The sequence below is a fragment of the Chenopodium quinoa genome, unplaced genomic scaffold (assembly GCF_001683475.1).
Source record: "Chenopodium quinoa cultivar QQ74 unplaced genomic scaffold, ASM168347v1, whole genome shotgun sequence".
Lineage (NCBI taxonomy): Eukaryota > Viridiplantae > Streptophyta > Magnoliopsida > Caryophyllales > Amaranthaceae > Chenopodium > Chenopodium quinoa.
The window spans coordinates 767,935-789,976 of record NW_018744239.1 but is presented as its reverse complement, the minus strand read 5'-3'; the positions used below and the strand labels follow the sequence as shown (position 1 = coordinate 789,976).

At 30.3% G+C, this 22,042-nt stretch overlaps 1 protein-coding gene and 1 long non-coding RNA gene across 6 annotated transcripts; both read left to right on the top strand.

Moving 5' to 3' along the window:
* The first annotated feature begins 468 nt into the window (after positions 1-468).
* LOC110694084 lies at positions 469-13,944 on the top strand. Of its 4 annotated transcripts, none has more exons than XR_002505730.1 (10): positions 469-2,036; positions 2,169-2,203; positions 3,637-3,699; positions 9,280-9,918; positions 10,000-10,241; positions 10,363-10,575; positions 10,671-10,762; positions 10,887-10,991; positions 11,080-11,512; positions 13,763-13,944. It is a non-coding gene; the product is annotated as an uncharacterized LOC110694084 (long non-coding RNA). The 4 variants fall into 4 exon arrangements; XR_002505729.1 differs by having other exon boundaries at positions 470-2,036; positions 2,178-2,203; XR_002505731.1 differs by having other exon boundaries at positions 470-2,203; positions 10,391-10,575.
* LOC110694083 lies at positions 3,706-7,761 on the top strand. 2 transcript variants are annotated; one of them, XM_021871243.1, is made up of 3 exons: positions 3,706-6,971; positions 7,047-7,158; positions 7,241-7,761. In XM_021871243.1, the coding sequence occupies exons 1-3, from the start codon at positions 6,796-6,798 to the stop codon at positions 7,478-7,480; spliced, it is 528 nt and encodes a 175-aa protein (XP_021726935.1). In that variant the 5' UTR covers positions 3,706-6,795; the 3' UTR covers positions 7,481-7,761. The 2 variants fall into 2 exon arrangements, 1 of the variants encoding a protein (XP_021726935.1); XR_002505727.1 differs by lacking the exon at positions 7,241-7,761 and having other exon boundaries at positions 7,047-7,221.
* Positions 13,945-22,042: the final 8,098 nt, after the last annotated feature.

Sequence of the window (22,042 nt, the reverse complement as noted above, 5' to 3'; positions counted from 1 at the left end):
ATTTTTCCCTATTCATGAGAATGATCATTATGATGTCCTAGTGTTTAATTCAATTGCAAATTACTAAGACAAAAAGGCAGCGATTGAGATAATAGATAATCGGAATGATGGGATCATTAAATTTAAAAATAGAGAAGATTTGTTGGTAAATAATTGACTTATATTAATTTTTATATTGTTTTAATATATAAAAATGAACTTGATATGATTTTTTTAGGCTCTAGCGCTCCGTAGTTGTAAATGTTTTTTGAAAAATATGAAATTCTTTAACTGTAATATTTGGGGTGACACTGTATTTCGAAATTTTAAATGGAGATCAAACACTGAAGGTGAAGATTGCGGTTTATATGCAGCCAAAATTATTGATTTATACACTGGTGGTGTTTAAGAAAAACTTTCTGAATAATATTCGATAATATTTTTCACTAAATTTATATCATTATTTATAAAAGGAAAAATTGAAAAGAATAATCCCACAGTTGCTCAAAACATGCCAAGCTTTGAAAATTCTGGAAACAAGCCAACCTTTGCCCCCTATTTTCTCAAAATAGTCCTTTTACCGGTTTTAAAAATTATTAACTAGTTTTAGAAGGTGACTTTCCACATGTCACCTTCTAATTGGTTTTTATCTTAAATTAATTATTTTGGAAAAAAATTAATAATAAAAAAAAGCCCTCTGCTCTCCTTTCTCGTTCCCCATCCCTGCGCTTCCCCGATCCCACTGAACCAGCTTCTTTTCACCGCCGCTGCGCCGCCACTTTCTCCTCTCTCTTGCAAATTTTTTTAGATTCGGTTGTTTGGGTTGTTTTTGGTGATGGTTAGGGTTGATTTTCGTATGGTAAAGGTTGTTTATGGAGATTAATAAAGAGGTTTTGGGGGTGGATGAAGATTTGAAGCTTTCATTGCTTCCTTATTCTTTCAAATCATACTTCGTAGGAATTTCAATTAATGAACTGCATTAGCATGAAAAATTGAATGATTTTGGTTCCTTTGTTAGGTTGGATTTTTTAATCAGATTTTTGGGTTGTTTTTGCTTTCATTCTTTAGACTATGTGTTTGGGTGTGTTTCAATTGGGTGGTTTCGGTACTGGGGTTTGGGTTTTACGGTGGTTTTGAAGGTTGGGGTTTTGGGTTTTAGGAAGTTTTGAGGTAGGGGAGTAGGAAAAGGGTGGTTTTCTAGGGTGGGGGAAGTAAAGGGTGGGTCGGGTATGGGTGGTTTTGGGTCAGGCGTGGGATAGTTGGTAGTGCAGGTGGTGTTTTACAAGGTGGGTTCCATGGAAGAGGGTGGTGAGTGGGAGGAGAAAGATCGATTAAAGAAAAAAAAAAAATTAAAAATTAACCTTGTTTTGAGAAAATAAGGGGCAAATGTTTCAAAGCTTGGCTTGTTTTGAGTAGGTTAAGCAAAGGTAGAAAATTGTATAGATGTAAGCTTGAAATAGAATTGGTATATATTTAACATACAAAACAAACATTATCCTGAAGTGGTAAATGACCTTTCAAGATTTTGTAAAAGGAAACATGTTTCATTAAAAAAGCAGACAAAAAGGAAGAAAGAAGAAGTTGATCATGAAGCAAAAAAAAAAAAAAAACATTGCTGGAGAAAGAACAGAAAAAACGGAAGAATGTAGAAGATAATAAGTAGTGTACATACATATGTATTGTACAATTTTTACCCTAACACTACTTCAAAAAGCGTACTTTTTGGACGCTTTTGGTTCGACGCTTTTGATGTGGCGTCAGCGTATGATTTTTGGTACCGCCTTTTCTCGACGCTTTTTAATGTCGAAGATTGTCCCGACACATAAAAGCGTCGGGAAAAACACGTGCTATGCACGTGAGTTATTGTTTTCACAATTTTGAAATTTTTAATGAAAATAATAGCGGGTTGTATTTTCCCCATATTCCCAATTAAACCGCCCACATTCTGCTTAATTGCTTAATTTCTCATCGATCAGCGACAAAAGAATTTTCACAATTTTGCTTGCTTTCTTCAAGGAATTTGTGGGTTTTTTGCTCATCACTTTCAATAATTTCAGGTATCAACTTACAATTTGCTATACAATATTGATGCTAGGTATATATCTATCGTTTTTGGTACCCTAATATCTCACAATTCTCTAAATTTCGTTTATATTGGGCATTATTCTTTGCATGTTTTCGATTTTGAGTTGGTGTAGAACAAGAATCGATCTCTTATTGCGAGGTAATTTTTTTCCCTTAATTAGATAATTTAATTTCTTTTTATGTTGTTTTTTTCATGAATTCTGTTTTCAAATCCATGGTTTCCATGTTTTTTTTTATTTTTGTAAGTAGTTTTTTGGTTTTTGTTATGATTTTTATGGCGAATTTTAGGGTATTAGTTTGGAATTTTATGGGTTTTTGATATGAATTTTATAGGCTTTGAATTTTATTGTTTTTTATATGAATTTTATAGGCTTTGATTTTTCTGGTTTTTGAATTTTATGGGTTTTTTATATGAATTTTCTAGGGTTTTACTAGTTCTCTGCATTCATGTTATACTTTAGGCTTGGTGTGTTGCTACGATTGTTGTGCTAGCTATTGCTTTGGCCTTTAGTTTAGGAAGTTCTAATTACAGCTGGTTGCTGCTGAGAAATAATGCAGCAACGCCGTTTACTGTAAATGCTGGCATCCCTTTTCACAGCAAACCTCAGATCTTCAGATAAGGTTCTGTTTTCGCGCCACCAACTCAGTACAGGCAGTTTATTTATATTCTCATTCAAGTATTATACACCACAATGTCAGTAAGTATGGGCAAATTATGTCATGGACCACCATCTATATATTAGTTAATATAGTAATTACGAATTTTAATTTGTCTTTAGCTATTTGATTAAAGACAAAATGATATAATTAATTGTTGCTTTTTCATGAATGAAAGCTTTATTGTAATATACTAGTACAAAAAAAAGAGGGAAAAAAAAGGGATGTTGATTTGTTGGCATGTGTTTTTGATAGTATTCTGAAGCTTAGTTTGACTTGCCGAGTTTTTTTTACTTTTGTTAACAAAATTATGGAGTATTTCTCTCGTGTAAAATTAACTTTTACTAATTGTTAACTTTTTTTGGGAGTTTATATCCGTAATCTAAGTCAATTTTTGGCATGCATATTTCCCACCAAACTACTCACTGTTTTATGTACCATGGAAAATTTAGAAGAATACATTTGTTTCTTCACTTGGTTAGGCATACAAACAATGAACACTGGAGGCTGGGGCAGTCTGTCTTGCAGCAATACTGTATATTAATCCCATGCCTCAACTTTTATATTTTCGCGCCTCACTCAAATCAGGTTCTTAATAACACATTCAAAGATCAAACTCGAAGTTGAGAAAATACCTCCTTTCATTTAATAAATTTAGCTTGACTTGAAATATAACTATTCTGATGGTTTCCTTTGAAATGAAAGCATAAATATATGATCAGTGTGACCTGTTAGTTAATGGATGGATAGACCTTATAAAAAAGAATTGCTTAATTATTGTAGCTTTTATTTTGCTCATAGAAGTTTCTTCTCATCCTGTTTTCTTGCATCTCAACCTGGTTTTATTAGTTTCATCTCAGGCTTTGCATCCTTTAAAATGTTAAAGCTTACTAACACTACCTAATCTGTTTTCAGCCTTTTTCAGTAGCTTGAAACACACAGATTGTATGATCTTACTGTACTTTTGCGGCAAAGAAGGTACACTCTACCTTAGACATTAGCTCAAACTAGAATACATTTTTAAAGATTGTGGCTTGCATATACTTATTTCAATTGTGTAGGCTTGATTAGATTTCCCTAATTGGATGATTCATGTGACACTATCTTCTAATTGCTTGAATAACGTGTGCCTACTGCCTTGGAGTCATGTTTTGTAGATTTTTAGTGTGGTTTGTTGAATGAGAAATTCATCGAACTCGCATAATTTTTTTTGTTGTTGTTGCATGTTTCTTTCTAATTTTCTTCTTTCACCCACCAACAAGTTTGTAGGCTTGAATTACTTACTTACATTATTTTTTAGTGGATAAACTTCTTGATATTATAAGTTTGATCTATGTCTATTTACGTAGTGAAAGTGATGTCCCTATTATATATTTGTTTAAGGATCCTTGTAACATGTTTTTTTATTAATGTCATTGTTTTTAATTAGCAATTAACTATATACTTCTTTGTAGACATGGATACTAGTTGGATTGATTTACCAAGAGGTGATCTTGGTTATTTTAAAGGTTGCATGAAATTCTTGAAACTTGCTAAAGAGACTCTTTTACCAAATACATGGGAAACTAAATGCCCATGTAATAAGTGCAAGTTAAATAAAACAAATTCTGTAGAAGAAGTTAGAGGGCATATTTTATTTTATGGTTTTTATAAAAACTATAGAAATTGGATATTTCATTGTAAAGATGAAGGGAGTAATACCTATGATCTAAGTGATGATCAAGTAAATGCAGTAGGTCGAGATGATATGGACGGGTTACTAAGAGCAGCTTTTAGAGTTAATACACAACAAACCGACAAAACTCAAGATCCATCATTTAATGAACAAAGTATTGAAGATGACAATTCATATGATATGGATGAGGGGTTTACCATTTATCGCGAGGTAGATGATGAGCATCAATCAACTTTCTCAAATGAAGAACAGGCAAAGTATAAAAAAACTCATGGAAGCTTCTGAAAAAGGCCTGTACGAGGGGTGTACTACTTTTTCAAAACTTTCATTTCTATTGCATTTGTTTCACCTAAAGTGTATGTTCCATTGGTTTGCAGAGTCATTTAATAAATTACTTGAACTTCTAATTGACGCATTTCTCATTAAGGAGTTTCCATCGTCCTATTATGAAGATATGAAGATAATAAATGATTTAGGGTTAGGATATGAGGAAATCTATGCATGTCCAAATGACTGCATGTTATATTGGGGCGAATTCGCAAATAAAAGTGAGTGTCATATATGCCATACATCAAGGTGGAAAAGTGTGAAAGGAAAGGAGGGTGATGTAAATGAAAAAGGAAAAAAAGCATGTAAGAAAGGCGAGGCAGCTAAAGTAATGGAGTACTTTCCCCTTATCCCTAGTTTAAATAGGCTTTACATGTCATCTAAAACTGCAGAGGACATGAGATGGCACTTTAATCGTAAGGATGATAAGATTCGACAACACCCTGCTGATGGCGAGGCCTGGAAAAAATTTGATGAAAAATATACAGTTTGCCGCTGATCCTCGCACTGTTAGATTAGGCCTAGCGAGTGATGGTTTTAATCCATATTGTCTTATGAACACAAATTATAGTACATAGCCGGTGGTCCTCATTCCTTATAATTTACCACCATGGCTTTGCATGAAACCATCATCCTTTATTCTTTCTATAATTATTCCTGGTAAATTTGGTCTCGGTATGGATATTGGTGTGTACTTGCAACCACTAATCCATGAATTGAAATTATTGTGGGAAGGTGTTGATGCTTTTGATTCTTATAGTAGAAGCAACTTCAAACTGCGAGCAGCCCTACACTCTACTATTAATGACTTTTCGGCTTATACTATGTTGTCAGGTTGGAGTACGAAAGGCTACAAATCTTATCCTTCTTGCACTCATTCTACTTATTCAGATAGATTTGGTGGAAACATTATCTACCCTAGATATCGAAAATGGTTGCCTATTGATCACCCATATCGTTCACAAGCTAATTTGTTTTATGGGAAAGAAGAATATGGTATTGCTCCGATTCGTACCAGCGGGACCGATGTTTTGAAGCAACAAGAAGGGGTAAAGTATGTATATGGGAAGACAAAAAAAGTTCCTAAAAAAAGAGGGAAAAAAGCTGCCAATGAACTTGATGATGATTGCGATCCCGATGGTAATGATGTTCTTTGGAAAAAGAAAAGTACATTTTTTGAATTAGAGTATTGGGAGCATAATCCTCTTAGACATAATTTAGATGTTATGCAAATTGAAAAGAATGTGTCCGATATTTTATTAGGAACTCTTTTAGATATGGATAATAGTAGGGATGATGAGAGTGGCAGAGAAGCCCTAAAGAATTTGAATATAAAACCTCATCTATGGGTCAACCCTCAAGGTTACATCCCGCCGGCTGCATACACCATGTCTAACGAGGAGAAAGAACGATTTTTAAAAGTCTTGAAAAAGATGAAAGTTCCTGATTGATATGGATATAATTTGCAAAGATGTGTGAATCTAAAGCAACGGAAACTTATTAATATGAAAAGTCACGACCATTATATTCTCATCCAAGATATCCTCTCGGTTGCTTTAAGGGCGTCGAATGCCACAAAAGTTATTGACTTGCTTGAGGAGTTGTCTGACTTTTTTAAAAAGATATGTTCAACTGCTATAGATACAAGAGAATTAGATACCATTCAATCAAAGCTCGTGTTGACTCTTTGCAAGTTTGAAAAAGAATTTTTACCAACATTTTTTACAATCATGGTTCATCTACTAATTCATTTAGTGGAATAGGTCAGACTAGGCGGACCGGTTCATTATAGATGGATGTATCCTGTTGAAAGGTACTTATTATTATTATTATTATTATTATTATTATTTATTTATTTTATTTTTTTTTATTTGTATTATTTAATTTTTAAATAATAATTTTCCTTATTATTTCACATTGACATACAAAATCGTTACTATAATTCAAGGTACTTAGCCTTTTTAAAATCTCATGTAAGCAATAAAGCGCAACCTGAAGGATCTATAGCGGAAGGTTACCTTTTGTGGGAGACAATTGCATTTTGTTCAAGATATTTAGAAAGTGTTGAGACTATGTTCAATAGACCTAGAAGGAATGAGGATGGTGTATCAAACATTTACAACTATTTGTATAAATCTGGTGGTCGTGTTGTTGGAAAGAAAGAAAATGTCCGTTCGGATGATAGAAGTTTAAAGCAAGCTCATCGCTATGTTTTACTTCATTATGATGAATTGACCCCGGTGCTCAAGTAAGTAGCATTATGTATTTGGTTAAAGCGTCCAATATATACTTGTTACTAACATAAAATTTACAATCTCGATAGTGAGTTCCTTAAACTAAAGAGGCAAGAGAATGACGTTGGAGGAAGTCAAGCTAATGAATCTATTGAAAATCAGTGGATAATTGATGATTTTGCAGATTGGTTGCAAAGCCAGGTCATATGCTTTTACATTTAGGGTCTTTTTATTTCATATTATACAACATTCTAATTCTAACTTTATTATTCTCGAATTATAGGTCCATAATTTAGATGATAGCACGATAGAAGCAAAGTTAAGAAAAGCCTTAGCCAGTGGCTTGAGTAACCGCGGGAAAAGGATGAAAAGTGTTATTATCAATGGTTACAAATTTGATATTGTGGATCGTGAGCGATTTCGAATAACTCAGAATTCAGGAATCATGGTGGAAGCAAAAGATCACGAATATTATGGAAAACTCAAAGAAATTTTGGAATTAGATTATTATGGTTCTTATTAGGTTATATGTTTCCTTGTGATTGGGTCGATATCCGTAGGGGTATCAAAACAAATCCGAATAGAAGAGTTTGTATCAATTTCTCAAAGTTGATGCACATTGGTCGATTTTTGCGTGATGATTCATTTGTTTTCTCATCTCAAGCAAAACAAGTTTTTTATATCGAGGATGAGATACAAAAAGGGTGGTGTCATGTTGTGAAAACTAAGCCTAGGGACTTGTTTGATATACTTGGATAATTTGTTTACAACTTTTATAACTTATTACAGATTTGAGTTCATAAATTTGGATGGGTGTGTATTTTTATATTTCATTTAGTTATTCTAATTCATCAAAGTTTGCATTTTGTTAACTTAATTTCTGTTTTTATGGTACTAAGTAGTATTATTGTTTTGGTTTCTTATTGGTCGAATAAAAACTGAAATCAGAGTTGAAATACAGAATTTAATTCAAATTTGAATACCAGAACTGAATTCAGAGTCGAAATCAGAACTGAAATCCAGAATTGAATTCAGATCTGAATTTCAAAACTGAATTCAGAACTAAACTCTAGAATGAATTCCAAACTGAATCTAGAATTGTATTCAGTTCTGAATTGCAGCTCTGAACATCAGATTTTGTCTTTTGGTCAAATTTATTTCTTGTTATTTCAACTCTAATGCATTGATTTTTGTTGTTCTTATTTTGTGTTTCAGTTATGATGTTTAGTTTAGCTGTACATATATTGTCTTGTCTTTATATCAGTTTTGTCTTTATATATTGTCTTTACTTTTCACTAATATTGTGATTATAGCTGCCTTTCTGCTCTTTTACCGGTCAAGGTTAAGGCTTTTGCATCTTGACCGATCTTAAGACTCTTCTATTTCACAATAAGTGTTGTTGCTATTTGTAATGAACCCAAAATTAATTTTGAGCTGAGTTGCAGATCTGAAGTTCAGAACTGTAATTGAACTAAGTGTTGTTGCTGTTTGAATTCAGAACTGAATCTAGAACTAAATTCAGACCTAATTTTTTGAGAGTTTAAATTCAGAATTGAATTCACAATTGAATTTAGAACATTGTCGTCTAGGATCAGTATCATGACTAGCAGAAGATACTTCTTCTGCAGCTGCAGGAAAAGCAATAATGGTCATTATTATTTCTAATATAAAGACTTTGATTGATTGATTGATTCTTTCTAACATAAAAGAAATTGCTAATAGTAAAAATGTGCTGTAATCTCCAGAGAACAAAAATCAGAAAAAGTTTATCTCTTTGTCTTCAAATAGTAAAAACTACTTTATATTTTTTGACCAATTCGACTACATTTTCAGTTATGATTATCAAATATTCACTACATTTTTAGTTCTGATTTTGACTCTGAATTCAGTTCTAGTATTCAGATCTGAATTAAATTCTGTATTTCAACTCTGATTTCAGTCTTTATTCGACCAATCAGAAGTATCTCCTGCTGTTACTATGCTAATTTTGCTAGAACATTGATACTTTTGCTAGAACATTGCATGATGTTACTAATTGCTCTTATGCTAGGTTCTCTATCAGCTGTTTAATATATGGTCTTTTTCAACTTCATTTGCTGTAAAGATTGTGTGTGTGTGTGTGTGTGTGCGCGCTATTGAACTAAGTGTTGTTGCTGTTTGTAATTAACCCACTATAAATGTGATATTGTGATTATAGTTCAGAACTGTACAATTTAGATATATAGTTTAGATCTTTATATCAGTTTATTTTGTATTTCTGTTTATATCTTGTCTTTATATCAGTGTTGACATACTAATGTAGCTTATCTTATGGTTCATCAGGTAAAAGATGACTTATCGAAGCAAGAGAGCAAGGGAAATACTTGCTGCCACAGCTAAGTCACATGATCCACTGTCAGCACAGTCACCAATTACAACTAATGCACATACTTCATTTACTACTGAAGTTGTTTCACAACCCACCAAAAAAAATCTACTAAGTCACCACAGACTGAGGTACTTAAGGATGACAAATGGGGCCTTTTTCTCCACCCATTACCACTACAAAATCTGACCAGGAACCACCTAATAGTTTAGGATCCATTTGGAAAAATCCTCCTGGTTCAACATCGAGTTCAGTCAAAGAAGCTGCTACATCAGGTTATTAGAAAAAATATCCAACAAAAGTCTCACCTAATATCCCACCTAATATTCCACAATCAAGTAGACCAGACTCATCATTGAACTCCCTTTCTACTTCTCATAAAACTCTCGAGCAACCTGTGAGACGAGGAATTCAGAACCTTAAGACTGGTGCTGTTAAAACTTCAGCAATAGCTCCACAAACTAATCAAGAACGACAAAAAAGTGGAAAAGAATCAGAAAAGATCCCAAAACAATCTAAGGCTTTACGACCAAAAGCACTTCCGGATTGGCCTCTAGACATAGATTTTGACGACAAGGAGGAGGTTCTAACCATAGGTAAATATTTCCCATTTAAATCAGTACTTTAATTTTTTAAACTGATTATTTCTGTTACCTTACTTTTTGTATTTAAATCAGATGCCAATGGTAATACTACATTAGTAAGTGGTATAATTCTGCCAATTGACTTTTGGAGTAATAATGGCGTCCAATACTATGTTGAATTCAATGATCTATGCCAGCCAATTAGGAAAGGTGGACATATTTTGGTTAAATTCGTTAGTATGATTGCAAAGATGGAAAGTTGTTGCCCAGTTGGGGAAAAATATTGGCATGCAATCGACAATCATTTCAAAGGGAAGATAATTACAGATATAAGAGTAAGTATATTTGTCCCTAAGCCATCCCTTTTAATTGTCAAAACATACATAATTAGCCGGTCTCTTATTATTTATAGATTACTTACTGATTTATGTTTATAACTAATTTTATTTACTGAAGGAACACTTTGTGATTCCTCTTGGTGCAGAATATGACAACCAGGCTCTCAAGAGTGCCAATAAATGTTGGAGGCAATACAAATACTCTCTAAAACAGCAATATTACAAGCCAGAACAGAAGACATTAGATCAGATTTGCAATAATGTGCCACATGGAATTACTAGTAGTAATTGGGTAAAGTTGGTGAAATATTAGGATTCGGATAAAGAGAAAGTATGTTTAATACTTAGCTTACTGTGCATGAAGCAATATTTAATATCTTATTCATAATTATATAATAAATACATACTCTTTGAATATGAGTGCAGGAATGTCAGAATGCGGAAAAAAAGCACGAGCCTCCCAAAATCAGTTTCATACATCTGGCTCTAAAAGTTTTGCAAACCGACAAGCTGATTATGTATGGAATATATATGTCATTTTATAATTAATTACCTAGGATTGTATTTAAAGCATGTTTTTTTATATGCGGTTGATATTGTTGACTTTTCATATTAAAGCTATTGTTGCTTTATTATTTATAGGAAGATGAACATGGACAGAAAATGAGCTTGTTAGAGCTGTGGATTAAAACCCATACGGGTAAAGACAGAAGCTTTCTTCCTAGCACGGTCACTGAAGATTTTGTGGTATGGTTTTGTGACAGATTTCTGGTATGAGTTTGTGCAAATTTTGTGGTATAATTTTGTGCAAATTTTTTGGTATAATTTGGTATAGGATGATGTTAAAGATAAGGTTGAAGAGTTGAGGATGATACACCCTAAGATGTCTGAACAAGAGCTCGAAGATGAAGCATTTCAGCAAACTATGTATGGCAATGAGATTCCCGATCGTCCTGTGGGTTACGGATTAGAGGTTAAAAAGGGGGACATTTTTGGAGTACATGGTGTGTTAAGGAAGGGTATGGAAAAGTTCAAAAGAGGAATATTGTGATGGGTAGTGTTAAAGAAGAAGTGAATGCTTTGCATAAAAAAATGATACACTATCCCAAGAAAATGAAAAGCTAAAAGATCGGGTCGGACACAACAATCTTCTTCTTAAAGTGCTTGTTGGACAATTTTCTCAGATTTTAGGTGCAGTTCGTCAAGGGAATGCATCTCCGGATCTTTTAAACAAAGCATCTGAGTTCTTAGGAAAGGAAAAGCATCAGGTAATCTCTTTATAACTGAAATCAGAGCTGAAATCCATAAATGAATTCAGATCTGAAGTTCAGAACTGAAAATCAGATTTAAATCAGAACTGAATTCAAAATGCTTGTGTGTGTGTGAAATTCAGAGCTTGTGTGTTTGTGTGTGTGAAAGTCAAAGCTTGTGTGTGTGTGTGTGTGTGAAAGTCAGAGCTTGTGTGTGTGTGTGTGTGTGTGTGTGTGTGTGTGTGAGTGTGTGTGTGTGTGTGTGTAATAGTAATCTGCCTAAGGTTCTCTACTTGTCTACCCTGCTTCCCTGCTACTTGTCTTCCCTGCTCCCATGCTGCTTGTCTACCCTGCTCATTTATAAAAAAAAACTTGAAAAAACTTCAAGATTAGTATGTTGGGACAAAGGCTTTGTTATTGTTTACTATGTACAAACATTATTTTTTTCCTCGATTCGTATCATATTAAAAGTCACTTACCCGAATAAAACTCCCAATAAAACTCGTCTTTAAACGTCAACCGAATATACCTCATATAAGGATAACAATAACTAAAATTGAGTCAGAAATGAGAATCAATTGGAGTTTTTCACAACCTCGCCTTTTCTATAATTTTTTCAACTTAAACAGGCAATAAATTTACTCCTAACTCAGAATAATAATAAGCTATGCAACAACCACACATAGTCAACTCTAAAAGTTAAAAAGCCCACCTAATACTCTAATGTACTGATTATTTAAAAAGATGAATTATAACACAAAAGTAATCATTCTTGGCCTGAATCATATAGTTTACAGAGATATAATACTCGCGTATTAGATAACTATGAGCCCAACTCTCTGTTAGGCACTAAATTATGTTGGTAAACCATCGATCTCTGTTGGGTGTCATACGATGAATTCCCAAGGATTTTCACCAGAGAAAGCACATTCACAATGATAAATTTGATGGCCTTCTCTTGCTTCTGCTGCTAAGAGTTCTTGGACGATGTTGCTTTCCACATGGCTAAATCCTTGGGTTAGAGTTAGCAGGACATAGACTAATCAGTGATACTGAATGCCAAATCGACAGACTGGACAGAAATGCTTGTCCAAAACTTCAAGATTAGTATGTTGGGTATTTCAACAGCAATAATGGATTAGGCAGAAGATCCTTTAGTGAACCATTGCTGCCTCTGCTTCTGCTTCTGTTGCTTGTGCTTGTGCTTGTAGTGGTTGTGTGTTGTTGTTGTTGTTCTGCCCCTGTTCCTTTTGTCTTTGTCTCCTGCCGTATACCAGAGTAATTGGTGGAGGTAGAGGATGGTTCGTTGCAGCGTTAAGTTATTTGCTTGTCTGATATTTTTCAAGTTTTTTTTGAGAATTAACTGAGGTATTTGAAATTTCTCCCTAAAGGTCATGAAGCCTTTTTGGGATAAATGTTTGTCTACTGCATGCCTTGAAGCTTATTTATTTCTTAGTCATAAGCCCTTATGATCTTGATTTTTTTTACATCTTTTTGCATATATTTCTTTTGATTCTATACTTCATGCTCTAGACTAAGATGTGTGTTATATATCACGGTGGAGATGATAACTCAACCTTTTCGCTGCATTGTTTAGTGGGAAGATTGTGCTGCTGGATCTGGTTTTTTTTTTTAGCAGTAGCAAAGGGATTCTACTCCCTAAACAAACTAGAACTAATAGAAACACACTAAAAAGCCGAATTTTCACAGTAGCTAGGTTTGTACAGCTTCATCGAGTCAGTCTCCAAGGTGATCCTATTCAGGCCAGCCTCGATTGCAATAGAGAGACCATGCCTGGCTGCCAAAGCTTCCCCAACATCCACCTCATAGCAGCCCTTAATGCACCAGTAAGTAGCAGCCATAACCTCACCCACTGAGTCACGAATCACCCCACCCAAACCAGTCATATCATCATTGGAAAAACGAGCAACATCAGAATTTAGCTTATAGAAACCAACAGAAGGGGCTTTCCATTTGTTACTTACTGCAGAACTCAAATGCACAGGAGTAGAGCTTGCAGTATTGGCTTTCTCAATAGTATACAACTTAAGACTCTTCTATTTCACAATAACTCTCTTAAGCTTTCTAATGGACAATAAGAAAGCTTAAATAATTATAGGCCTACTTTACAGATTTATATATGTGCAATGTACATAATTAATTTCCTAGATTAAAGTATAATGTCCTTGTTATTGTCTCATATCAATTATGAACCTTGAGCCTATATTGTGTAATGTACTAATTTATACTTTTTTTTTTCTTTTGAAGATTGGAAAAGGCAATGTAGGTGCAACAAGAGAATAAGCCACGACACTTGAGCATCAAGACAAGCGACTATATTATCTATAAGGCCATCATCGATATATTTTGGTTTTTTAGTCTTATATTAGTGATGTATTTATTTAGGGACAAACTACTATATATAATATACAACATTTTTTTTAATTTTATTAATTGTGTTGATGTTTTCTTTTTAAAAATTTGGTAATTAATTAACTACGTACTCTTATTATATATATATTGTTGATTAATTATTGTTTTTTTTATTTTTTTAAATCTAGTTATATAGAATATTTGTTTATTTTAATTTTTATGTTATTAATTTAATTTATGATAAATTTATATAACTATAATGTATGTATGATGGTAATAATTTAATAAAATGAAAAAAAAAAAGCTTACAAAAAGTTCTGGACGCTTTTTAATGTCTACATATTTACACATTTTCAAATTTCAAAGAGTTTCCAGCCACACCAAAGGCTGACACGAATAAACGCAAGACAACGAAAAGAGTCGCTAAATTTGAGTATATGGATTGGTAAAAGCGTCGCTAAAAAACTACACACATTTGGGATAATGTGCGAAATACATATTTGTGACGCTTCGTATATTAGTTAGGACACAAAAAAGCGTCGATATTCTCGACGCTTTTTTGTGTTCCTGGAAATTTTCTACTCACGTTTTTTCGACGCTTTTTAGCAGCGTCGAGAAATAATTTTCGACGCTTTTTAGCCTTGATAAAAGGCCTAAAAAGCGTCCAGAAAACACGCTTTTTGTAGTAGTGTTTTATAAGGCATATAGAAAATTAACATTATTATACATGTATATTTGATTTTTATGATGGTTTAAATTGATTTTATAATGGCTAATATTGATTTTATGTTTGCTTATATTGATTTTATGTTATCTTTAATAACTTATATTGATTTTACGTTGGCTGACATAATATCTTACTTTGCTCGTATGATTTATTTGATTGCCTGATACGTTTCGGATGTGATTTATTATCATATATTTATTTAATGTTGGATGATATATTATATTATTAGTTGGTTTATACTAATTCTAATAATGGATGTTACGTTATATTGGTTGGCTTATATGCATTTGATTTTGGCTTATTTGATTTTAGCTTATATGCATTTGATTTTACCTTATACGTAGTATGATTTTGTTTTTAGCTTATACAGACTTATTGTTAGTTACGTTATATTATAAATTAGTTTAATGTCATAAATTAGTTGACTTATATTATACTTAAGTTCCCTTATATTATCATATATTTATTTAATGTTGGATGATATATTATATTAGTTGGCTTATACTGATTGTAATAATGGATGTTACGTTATATTGGTTTGCTTATATGCATTTGAGTTTGGCTTATACGGTTTATTAGGTTGGCTGATAAGAATCAGTTGTTGCTTTATTATTTTATCTTGACTTACATGCTTTGTTTTACATGCTATTATACTCTATTTGATTATTTATATAGAAATTAAATTAAATGATTTTGCCTTATATGATTTTGTTTTTAGCTTATACAAACTTATTGTTTGGTTATGTTATATTATAAATTAGTTGACTTATATTATACTTAAATTCCCTTTTATGAATATATTTTTTGATGATATAAAAATTATTGGTAGATAATTATTGAATATATTACATATATATAAGAAATACGTATTATTATTATTATTATTATTATTATTATTATTATTATTATTATTATTATTATTATTATTATTATTATTATTGCATAAGGATACATATATTAAAACTTATACATTAATACCATTTTCAACTTCAGTATGAAGTCTTTCATTACCATCAGCACTAAAAACTCTAATGTAAAAATTTGAATCATTATCGTGATAAATATTCAGTCTTTCTCCTTCAACAATATTATTGGATTGTACAAAGCTTGTTCATCCATCATTAGCAAAACAACCACCAACTGTTCTCGTATTTTCTTCTACGCATATCACGTGCACTCTTACATTCCACGATAGACTCTAACTTCACTTGTAAGATAACAAAGATAAAAAAAATAAGTCACTTTAAAAAACATGTAAGATAACAAATAAAGTATATATATCAGATATTAAACAGAACATATTAGCCACAAATAGAACATGTAAGCCAACAAGAGGAGTATATCAGCCAACAAGGAGAGTTATCAGCCAACAAGATATACATATAGCCAGCAAAAGCAAAAGATAACCCAACAAATTAATAATATCAGCTACCGAAATGAATCATATAACCCAACAATTAAATACACATATCAGCCAACAAAATAAATATACTCCGTATCAGTCAACTAAAGGAGCATAAAATAAAAGCCAAATATTGTCTGATATCAGCCAATAAAAGAGGGAAAAAAAAACATATCAGTCAACAAAACAATGTATAAGCATAAAACTTAATAACTTACAAAAACAAGCCCATAAATATTTCTGTAATTAACAGAACATTTTGTCGTATTTTCATAGAAATCAGTTATTGTCTTCAATATTGTGTGGAAGAAAAAAAATATATATGTTAATGATATATAGTTCTTATATAGAAACAATAGAAGTTATTAAAGAAAACTTTATATAAAAAAAAAGCTTAATTTTATAAGGCCTTTTTTTTATTGAGAACAATTATGCATGGAACAACAATAATAACTATAACATTTAATGTAACAGAAATTTATTTTGACTTTAGTCAGATTTATATGACTTTTTCATGATGCAAAAAATTATGTATGACTTTTTCATAATGCAGAGATTTATTTTGACTTTAGTTAGAAAATTTATGGCTCATGCAGAAAACCAAATTGACTTTAATCAGCTTTTGATGAAATTATTTTTTGAATCATAGCATGCATTGTTGATATTTATTTGTTTAAAGTATATAGATAATTATGATTGCCGACATTGACAATTGTGATTCATATATGAGTATCATGAATTTTATAAAAACTGATGATATTTTTTAATTATAAAAAACGTATTACCCAAAATAAAATACATATAAGTCATCAAAAGATAAAATTTCAGTTTCATTTTTTATTATTTAGGCTGATATACTTTTTTTGTTAGCTGATATATTCTTTTTACTTTCTGATATATTTTATTTGTTAGCGTACATGTTTTTTAATTTTGCTGAAATCTTAAATTCTACAAGCTTGATTGTTTTCTTTGCTGGTTGTTATGACATGTTTTATTTGCTAATATACTCTATTTGTAAGCTTACATGTTTTTTAGATTGGCTAATTAGTTATCTTAGTTAGCTTATATGATTTATTGGCACAATTTATTAAAATATTTTAATAAAAAAAAAAAATATATCAATAAGTCAAAGTATAAATTGTAACTTATTTTTTATACCCCAACATAAAAATAGTATAAGCCAACAAATAGAACTTATAATCAGGCAAAAAAGATCACATAAATCAATAATATATGTTATCTATATAGGATTTTATATCATCTTTATGTAGCTTAAATAATATGAATTCTTTAATATACTTAAATTAGCCCATTCTTATATCATCTATTGGCTTATATTTTTACTTTGTTGGCTAATATCACTAATTCTTTAGCTGATTTGTTTCTATTTTTAGATTTTATATTATCTAAGTTAGCTTAAATGAGACTATAATTAGCTTATATTGATTTTATATTAGCTGGTTTTATCTTAATTTGTATATATGATTTATTTGGCTAGGTGATACGTTTTTTATATGATTTATTATCATATAAAAAAACTAGTGAATTGAATAATAAAACAAGCATTAATACGAACCAAATTTTTATTCGAAAATATATAATATTACATTTTTATTGACATATATTATGATTTAAACACCATTTTCAGCTTCGATAAGAATTCTTTCATTAACCTTATTATCAAAAACTCTAATATAAAAAGTACTATTCTTATAATACACATGCAGAAATTCACCAACAGCTAAGTTGTTTCTATCAACAAAACCTTGCCATTCTTGATCAATGAAAAATCATCCAAATTTGCCTGTATCTTCTTCTACACTTAGCACACTGACGTTCCAAGCACGTCCATTCTTTCCTCAGTACACTGTTGCCGTTTTATTGTTAAACAAAAGCAACCTTCTCTTCCATTTTAAAGGAAGAAGCTGAAACAAACATAAATACAAAATTAAATTATTAATAATATATTAAATTATAGATTATATTAGATATAAGAATCTAACTTACAAGAGTATTTCTGTTAGATGTTCTCTATTTCACAATGCATTTTTTTCATATTTTCATAAAAATTATCATCCTCCATTATAAAGAGCAAGGGGTTTTTTTTTTTTAAATAAGAAATTATTTATATAAAATTATATTAAAATATGCTTTATATAGAAAAGCGTTTTGTATGAACAGAAATTATATTTAAAAAATAGTCAGATTTGAATGATTTTTTCATAGTTCTTAAAATTATGAATGTCTTTTTCTTATTGACTTTAGTCAGAAATACAATTGCTAATGCAGAAAACCATAATGACTTTAATCAGCTTTAATGAAAATATTTTTTGGAAATATTAATATTAACAAAAACAATGGGACCTTGGCATGCAATAGTGATATGAGTTTTATATCAATCGATATACTCAACAAAATAATTTAGAATTTTAGCAAATTCTAATAGCTAAAATGTTTTCTTTGCTAGCTAATATGATATATTCTTTTTAGTTGAATTGTGTACATCAGTTAAATTTTCTTTATTTTTATGTCTTATATGTATTATTAGCTTATATGTTTTTAAAATCAGCTTATACATTTATTTAACTCAATATCTTTGGTGGCTGATGTATTTATTTTTTAACCCGATGATATATTTCATTTGTTAGCTTATATTTATCTTTTATTGACTAATATGTTTTCTTCTATTGGATTATATGTTTCTTTTATTGGCTAATACATTAATTTTGTAACCTGATATGTTAATAGTTTGCTTACCAGTTACTTTTATTGTTATTTGTTGGCTGATAGCCTAATACAATTCATTTTTTGGTTCTTTTTTTTTTTTTTTTTTTTTTTGATATAACTTGTGTTGGCTGATGAACTCCTCTTGTTAGCTTATATTTATCTTTTGTTGGCTAATATGATTCTTCTGTTGGTTTATATGTTTCTTTTGTTGGCTGATATGTTTATTTTGTAACCTGATATGTTTCTTTCGTTGTCTTATATTTATCTTTTGTTTGCTAATATGTTTCTTCTGTTGGCACATTCCATTCAAGCATTGTCCCATTCAAGCATTTAGTTTATATAGTCTTTTTCATTAGCTTATATGTTCTATTTATTGGCTTAAAAGTTTTATATTTAAGCTTAAATTTCAAATTCTCATAGCTGAAATGTTTTCTTTGCTTGCTGATATATATGTTTAATTTACTGATATACTCTATTTGTAAGCTTATATGTTTTTTATATTGATTGGCTGATTTTTTAACTTAATTAACTTATAAGATTTTTAAAGTATTTAAGCAAAAAAATAAATATATATAAAAAAATCAAAGTATAAATTGTAACTTATATCATTTAAACCAACATAAAAATAATATAAACTAGTTTTTAAAAGATGTAAACAAACAAAACAAAATAAAAAAAAAAATCATATCAGTCAATAGAATAATAGTATGATACTACATAAATATTATATACGCTTACAGATTTAATATATTTGATAAATACATCGACAAAATGAAGAAATATATCAGGAAATATCATATATTTGAAAATTTTAATTATTATATAACATAATTTTCATATATTCTAATGATATGTCATAGATTACGAATTTTTTTTCGTTAAACTTAGAACTTAACAGCAAAAAAAAAAAAAAAAAAAAAAAAAAAAAAACCTAGAATCTTAATCTTCTTCTTGTTGTTTTTTGAGATTTTAAACTTGTTTCTTCTTTTGATCTTCTTTATCTTCCTTCTTTTGTTGATTTTCTTCTTTCTTTTTCTTGTTTTGTGCTTCATGGAATTTCTCTTAGGCCCTCTTTCTCTTCCTCAGTTCTTCGATTTCATTATTTTCCACTTTTTCATAGAGCTTCATCAGTCCGTCATTCACTCTATCTCTTCTTTCGAGTAGATCATTTTATCTTTTTTCAAAGTTGTCAATAGCATTTTTCTTCTAGATCGTTTGATAAAGTAGAATACTGAGAATTGTTTTCCAAATTTGAGAAATAAATATAAATGTTTATTTTAGGAGAGAGAATATACAAGACAACAAACATGTGAAATGTGTGAGAAAACAATGGTTTTATAGGCAAATAGGAAATAATAATAATAAAAAAACTATTTTAATTATTTTTCTATTTTTTATTATAACATTTTCGGGCTATCTTTCTCCAACACCTGCATACACTTGTCACACATTCACTGTACATTGGATCTTTTAGTCAAGAAAAAACGTTAAATTGTAATATATTAGGCATGGAAAGGCTGGGTGAAGTTCATTAAGATCAATCATTGTATATTCGAAATTAAATTTATGAATAACCTGTTTACAAACAAAAAAATTAACTAATTTCCAAAAAAAAAAAAAAAAAGGAAAAATTCACGGGAATAATCCCACCTTTAGGTCATTCGTTTTTAATAATCCCACCTTTTAGTTATTTTTTAATAATCCGACCGGTTGGGACCAATAAAAAATAATGAGGGCTAAAGGTCGGATTATTAAAAAATAACTCAAAGGTGGGATTATTAAAAACGAATGGCCCAAAGGTGGGATTATTCCCATGAATTTTTCCAAAAAAAAAAAAAAGCAACCAATTTCAAATAATTACAATTGTATCTTACCTAATTCTGGAATTTGTGTTGAATACATATAATAAACTCCTGTCTTCTTTTGGTATCTTAAAAATTTTATAGTTTCGTTTTTTGATATATTTATGATAGAGTAGAAGAAAAAAAAAAGGTTTTTATATTAGAAGAGAATAAACGAAAAGACGCCAATATGGAGAGATGAATATTAACTAAATGATTCAACTTCCATTAATACATATTGCTGATCACATTTTCCGATACACGTCAAAATTATTAGTGTTGGTTGTTATAATTCCTATTGGCTTATATAATACTTAATTGGTTTATATGAATATATTGTAGTCTACTTTGATATTTATGTTTGCTTAAATGAATCTATATATGGTTGTTATGATTTTGTTTTTGGCTTATATGTATGGTATCTATTGATGGCTCACATGACTTTTAAGTTGGCTAATATCATTTTTTTTCCTTGACTTATATGAATATATTGTTGGCTTATGTGAATCTAATTTTAGCTTCTGTGTTATCTATGTTGGCAATTATGATTCTATAATTGTCTTATATAAATCTATAGTTGGCTTATGTGAATCTAAATATGAATTTTATATTATTAGTGTTTGGCATATACAATACTTATAATAATAATTTGTTGTTGATTCTGTTTACTATTAATATATTATATGTTTTTGTTATTGGCTTATGTATTTCCATTATTATCTTATATGTTTTTCTTGTTTATTATATTCTTTATACATTAACTATCATGCGTCAAAATTGATTTATTGGTTCATTTTTTTTGTTTCCTGATATACCTTTTTGTTAGCTGATGAACTTTTCTTGTTGGCTTATATTTATGTTTTGTTGTCTAATATGTCTTTTCTGTTGGCTGTTATATTTTTCTTGTTAGCTAATATAAATCAATACTTGGCTTATACTTAAATCATCCCTATATATTCCACAAAAAACAAGTGTTATAATATATTCTAAAGATGGATTAAAATGCATACATATTCAAAATAAAACATCCATCATGTACAAAATTAAGATCAAGCATAATTAATCCTATATATGGAAAGATGAATATTAACTAAATGATTCAACTTCTATTAGTAAATATTGTCACTACTACAAAAAAAGGGGAAAGAGAACTGTCGGAATAGGGCTTATAGAACGTCTTAGAAGCGTTCTTCTGTTAACGATGTGTAAAGTTTATAAAACGGGTGGAAAAGGCGTTCTTTATGCAAAAGAAAGAGAACGGTTATGTGAGTCAACCATTTTCTTTTATTCTTCAAAACTCATATAGAATACAAAATCAAAGAGAACGGTTCCCATAGATAACAGTTCTCTTTGTCAAATTTTAATTAAAAATAACATAATAATTTGCATGAATTGCGGAGGTTTGATATCTACAAGACTACAAATATACATCATCAATCAATAACTCAAATCAAATTTAAACTGTAAAAGTCAAAATC

Coding starts and splice junctions, on each gene's coding strand:
- LOC110694083 (XM_021871243.1), top strand. CDS start 6,796: ATGTTCAATAGACCTAGAAGGAATGAGGATGGTGTATCAAACATTTAC. Junction 6,972..7,046: donor GAATTGACCCCGGTGCTCAA/GTAAGTAGCATT, acceptor CAATCTCGATAG/TGAGTTCCTTAAACTAAAGA. Junction 7,159..7,240: donor CAGATTGGTTGCAAAGCCAG/GTCATATGCTTT, acceptor CTCGAATTATAG/GTCCATAATTTAGATGATAG.